Source organism: Halyomorpha halys, unplaced genomic scaffold (genome assembly GCF_000696795.3).
Source record: "Halyomorpha halys isolate HHAL.00 unplaced genomic scaffold, Hhal_1.1 Scaffold226.1, whole genome shotgun sequence".
Classification (NCBI taxonomy): Eukaryota; Metazoa; Arthropoda; class Insecta; order Hemiptera; family Pentatomidae; genus Halyomorpha; species Halyomorpha halys.
In genome coordinates, this window is record NW_027115630.1 from 510035 (window position 1) to 516329 (window position 6295).

The window sequence follows — 6295 nt, forward strand, 5'->3', positions numbered from 1 at the left end:
TGCAGTCCTGTTTCATTGACCGACAGTCCGCCTGCAGGTACCGGACTGTAGTGTGTGCTATCTTCAGGCTATAATCTGCAGTTCAGTACGGCCGCCTGCAGGCGGTTGACTGCTAGTGTATGGAACTCGGCGATATTGGTCTTACGATCGCCTGTTGAGGCGACGGCCTGCAGGCAATCGCATAGTGTATGGCAGGCCTTATATTTGATAAAATTTATTTTATTTATACAATTATAACCAGTGTCAAGAAAGTGAAAATATTTGATGATATTTTTAATTTATTTTTTTTTAAAGTTCTAACACCTATATTTCACATTAAATTGAACATTTTCTGATATGTAACTAAATTATCTTTGCAACAGTATAAATAGTATGTCTTTTTCACATTTTGTTTTCCTTTTATTGTAATATTTTTTTGTCACTTATGTGACTATTTCATTTCTTTTCGTTTTTGATTAAAAAAAAAGTGATGAGATAATCTGCAATACACTAATTGGAAGTCCAGTAGGGGCTGTCCTACAGTACCGCAAGACAAAACTGTAGTACTGGTTTAGAATGCTTAGAACGCCGCGCAGTGAGTATTTTAAAAATCTAGCCGGCTAAAACTATTTTAATGCAAAATTTATTATATTGTTAATTGTTCAAAATATCATTTCCTGTGGATCTATTAGGCATAGAAATAGTCAATGAGCAAAAGGAACATATAATGTACCGACGTTGGTTTTTCAAATTAGAAACTTTTTTTTTATTTGATAATAGGATTTTACATTGTTTTCGGACGTCCCTAAAATAATATTTGCTCTTACACTGCGAACAAATATCAAAATATTAATTGTCTGATATTTCCAGAAAATGGACGACTTATTGAAACACATTTATTTGCATCTGAAAGCAATATTTTCAAGGATACTTCTTGAATTTTGGCGATATATTACGATTTTGGAACATATTATACTTTCATAAAAAAAAAAAATGAAAATTATATTACTGGTTGATTTTATAAAAATGTGTAATTTAGTTTACTCAGATACAAACTATTATTTATGAAGTATACGAAATCAGCCGGTATGCTTAGTTAATATTTCGGTCAAATTTTAAAAATTAACTTTTTCCAATTGTTTTTTCTAAATAGAAATTAGCGGTTATAAGGGACGATACTTCTTTCTATAATAATAAAATATGAATTATTGACGTGAGAAATAGAATAATAAAAAAAAAGCAAAATATTGCTGTCGATTAGTATATAAATCGGAATTTCAGGAATTTGATCCAATGCTACTTTAATGAAGAGGAATATAAATTTAAAAAAAAACACCTTCAATTACTTGTTAGAATTATTCCGAAGTTAACTAGATAACTTTTCCATAAGTAGATAACATGAACAATAAGTTGGGAAACAAACGGTTACTCCCCAGAAAGTACAAGTGCTAATATCTTTTCTTTTACCCTTTGTCAAATTAGAAATAAGCTATTTCCTGTTATTATATATTTTTTAACTTTCAGAATCTCCAATTATTCATTGTTTATTTCTATTACGTTTCAATTCTTGTATTCAGTTTTCTAAAGCATATATGATACAGAATTATCAAGTGCAATATTAGAGATGCAATTCTCTTATTCGTCATTAATAAAAAAATTAAAAATGTAGTTAGCTATAGCTTATTAATATATTAAAAGCTTGAATAAACAAGCATTGAAAAAGAACTAATAAGTGAACTTTTTTGGGGGTTTTGAAATATTAATTGTTACAACATTTATTCACTCAAGGCCAGCAGTTGCTTTAAATTAATATTGCGTATTATAGTTACAGTATAATGGCATAGCCATTTCTTGGAATGAAATAGGAGTAATAATTAGTGTAGAGGTGCTTTGCATTTGTTATAAAGCTCAAAGTGGTTCGTTAATGTTGGCAATGAATATGTTGAACTTACGTCGTCCCCAGTATCAAAATACACATCCGAAAGGCTGCCAGGGACCTGAAAACACATTAGACAGACATATGACAGTTAAATTTCCATTTCTAGTAGACCCAGTTAAGATACTCAACATTTTTTTTTAAATCTTGCTTCCATATTTGGATTTTTACAAAACATAACTAATAATTTCTCTAAATGGTTAAAGTAAAAATGCTCATTGGCTGGCATATATTCATCTTACTTATTGATACTTTTTTAAGATATAAACTATTTAAAAAAATATTCTCTTTCCCACATTTTCTACAACAAAAATATTTTCCCCAAGATTTATGTAAATTTAATAAATTCCGGCCGGTTCTCTGGGTCATAATATCGATTCATTATTTTAACCTTTTCGAAGACTTGCCCATCCCTGAGCCATCAGAAACATTTTCATATAATTTAAAATGCAACAATTTCGTTTGGAGGAAGGAAGGTTAAAGGGAAATAGAAAATCCTTTGAACGTTGAGACGGCAACGAAGAGACTTAGTTGATTATATCAGATCCCTGTTCAAAAGCGAATAACATAATTATATGTAGAACAACTGAGTTTACTTTTGCTCTTTTGAATACCGCAGATGATAGGATTGTTCTAGACAGTTCTTCCTTGTAAATATTATCTACAAAGAGCTTATTCCAAATCCACTTAATAAAGATATACCCAAAAATATCTGAACAGTTCACAAAGGGCTACATTCGAATTAAATTATGTAATAAAACATTTCCTCGTTTGAAATATGTTTTATTTGAAATTTTAAACTTTTTAATAATAAATAATTTTATAATTACAGTATTTATAATTATTTCTTCAATAAAGGAAACTTCATAAATATACTCTGTTTATTTAACACATATATTGATTTATGCAATTGTTTTATTCAACGACATTTTCAAATTGTAATAATCTAATTTTTTTTTTTTTTGAATTCTTTACCTCATAATACACCTTTGTTATGTATTAATATAAACATTATCACTAATTTTAACATTTAGATATTTTAATTTTATATAATGAAGGAGATTGAGGTCAAAAAAGAAACAAAAAAAGTTAAAAATTATTTATTTTCCGACGTTTTGTCCCACTTTGAACACCTCTGATGAAGCTCTTCGAAGTGGGGAAAAACGTCTGAAAATAATTAATTCCTCATCCCTGACAATCTTCTTCATTATTTGAAATTATACGGTCAATTATTTAAATTTTTTAGTTTAATTTCATATCTTTTTTATTTCAAAAAGGTTAATTACTATATTTTTAAAATTTGAATTATTAAACCATTTACCTAATTTTCATGGTAATTAGTTATATAAATCAAGAAATCTGTTTTGTTTAGGGCTTTTCTCATCAGATGTATAGGGAAAATCAGACCTGAGGCCTGAATTAGATTTTAAGTTTCTTGGTTCCGGTATTAGAAAATACAAAACGATTGACACAAAAGTGATGTATTGAAAACAAAATATAATTATTGTGGTCCGGGGATCAAAGCCGAAAAATGTGTATAATATTAGTTAGTAGGTAGATAAAATTTGGATTATGGGAAAAAGTAACCGCTATTGCTGAGAAGATGGATTTCTCTTGATCTGTGGACTTTTAGAATGGGGGTTCATAATTTTTTTGTAAGATAGGGAGTTGAAAATAAAGCAGTTTGCTTACATAATGTAATGTAATGTCTTTGGGCTTGGGGATTAGCCCTATCTGGTAGTAGTTCCTGCTGTGATTGATAGCTGGCGCTGTGGGTAGTTAGCATCAGTTTGACTAGCTTGCACTCCATGGTTCTTTTAACGACAAAACTAACCCCTAGACATCGCCCTTGGTATAAAATAAAATAATTATATGCTTGTGAACTGAACATTTTGTTATATTCATTTTCCACTTCATAAGCTATTTTTTTCAAGTTTTATTAAAAAATTTAAAAAAAAACCCAAATCATACATGGGGTTACCGTAGGCGATTGAAACGTCTAAATTAGCAAGAGTGAAAAAGAATTGCACGAATGTGTAAATAAAAGTATATATGTTAATGTGTCAACTTGGATCTATTATAAAGTTTTCTCAACTAAAATTTATTATCATTAGAAAAGGATCTTTTCAACTACTCTATTTTATTTTTTTCATTTTCTATTGATCTGAGAATTCAGAGGTAGGTAAAAAAGTAGAAGGGTATTTGCATTTCAGAAGGGTGAAGTTTGAAAGAATTAATTTAATATCTATCGGACAGAAATTATTGATAAGCAAAAAATTAAAAAAAAGGAACCTTATAAAATTATATTCTCTTCTAAAAATTTACCCTTAGGAATAAATAGCAAAAGGTTTTTAATGCAAAAAAATATTAAATTCTGAAATAAATAGGCGAAACTTAAATTAACTTACATTTAATAGTTAAATATATTTAACTAAAATAGGTATAATATTATGATTGGTTTACATTCATATTTACAACTTTTTAATATGAATTCAAACTATATATTTATATAAACCACTATATACACAAGGCATAGTTTATTTTCCTGCTATAAACATTCTTTCGTGCAATGTAGATTTATATTAATGGCAACCTAATATTTAAAATAGAAATACTAGCGTATTGATTAATTTTTTTAAATATAAATATATATACAGTAAACGATCATATAAGTAATATTTACAGAAGAAGAAGAAAATGTTAATAATGTTATTAGCATTCATATGTACATATTAAGCTATTTATTTACAGGTCACAATAATACAAGTGATTTGTAGGTTTTTATTTATTAAAAAAAAAAATTAAATGCAGTTCTATGGAATTGAATGATATAAAATATATGAGTGGGCGAGTAACGTAGGCGACATTATTCTTAAATATATCTTTGCCTGTATCAAATTTATGTTTCAGTATAGTAAATATTACGAAATTTTCAATAAATATTAGTCAATTACTGATAATAACAATCATATGTCTAAAACATGAATTTGGCTCAGATAAAAGTAGATCTAAGAAAAACCATTTATTTGCTAAATTTTCACATATATCCTTTATCTTCTCATCCACTTACATATAAGATTTGAATTAATAAATACTATATGTAAAATATTTGTGAATTTCCCTTATAAATAGTATTTAATAGTAATCAATAAAGTCTTGTTTCATTTCATTTGGAATTTTTTTCAAATTGTATTTTCTTTATTGGCTATAACTTCAAAATCAGTTTACTATAGTGTGTAAATTAATTATTAATAAGATCAGTAACGTCAATAATATAATCAGAAAGTCCTTTATATTGAACATTTTTGTGATTTAATCAAAAATACATTTTTGTCGTTTTTTATTTTTATCATTCAATAATGGATATTTAAATTAATAAATTTACTATTAAGGTCTTATAATTTTATCGCTTACAATTTTAAAATAATTAAATTTCAATAGTGATAACTAAAACTTAAAAGAAAGTTCAGAAATTTAAAATTATACGTTATTTAATTAGTGATTAACAAACATGACAATATTCATATTAAAAATTTAATGAAAACATGTTTATGTTTGATGTTAATATCAACAAGTGAGAAATCCCATTAGGTTTGCAATTATCACATGATTGAAACACGTCTGAATTATATGCACAACATCGTTAAATCTTATAATTAAGTGATCAGATACACTAACATGAGCCAGCAACGAGATTATTGTTGACAATTATTGTGATTAGGAGAGAAGTTGTTAATTGATAAAAGCTTTGTTAGTAATGATTATTGAGTTAATTGATTTTCAATCAGTTCAACATGCTCTGTTGAACTTACATCTTGCCAATTTGTAGTCACTTCGTAATATTCATCGTCTGTGTCATTGAAACCCTGCGAAAATATTGCAGAATGTGATGAAAAAGATATCATTAAATGTGTTGTTATATTTTAATACTATCACTAGGATAAGATCAATTTAAAAAAAATATTATAATATAATTTAATTATTAAAATATAAGGTATATACTATATATTATTTTTTATTATTAACAGTAAAATAATTGTATTACTTACTAATAACTAACGCTTAATATTCATAAAAGGTTTTATGATGATAAAAACCTAAAATACTTCTATGTTTTTTGTTTTTTTTTAATTTTTACGTCGATAACCATCTTTTAATTAAATAACTTTTTTTTAATATATAAAACTTAACCTAAGATAATATTTAATCCTTATTTATGCCTACTTGTATCATAAAACAAATTAAAAGCTAAATGTAATATATATTTTTTAATTAAAAAAAGTAATCCCAAGCAAAGACTCATAAATGTACGAATACACATAATACTAAACTGACATGCCTAAATAAACAAGATTTGTTAACTTCGATCTATTTAAATAT

At 26.6% G+C, this 6295-nt stretch overlaps 1 protein-coding gene across 6 annotated transcripts in view; it reads right to left on the minus strand.

Annotated features, from left to right (window-relative positions):
- The window catches only part of Mp (Multiplexin), a 908252-nt gene that overhangs the window by 233941 nt on the left and 668016 nt on the right, over nucleotides 1-6295 (minus strand). For 3 of the 6 annotated variants that reach the window (XM_067052620.1, XM_067052619.1, XM_067052621.1), the window contains 2 exons: nucleotides 5728-5781; nucleotides 1932-1976 (listed from right to left, as the gene is read on the minus strand). The exons of the other annotated variants lie outside the window; for them this stretch is intronic. In XM_067052620.1, coding sequence (XP_066908721.1) covers nucleotides 1932-1976; nucleotides 5728-5781 — 99 coding nt within the window. The remainder of the gene's footprint in view (nucleotides 1-1931; nucleotides 1977-5727; nucleotides 5782-6295) is intronic. 6 annotated transcript variants of the gene reach the window in all.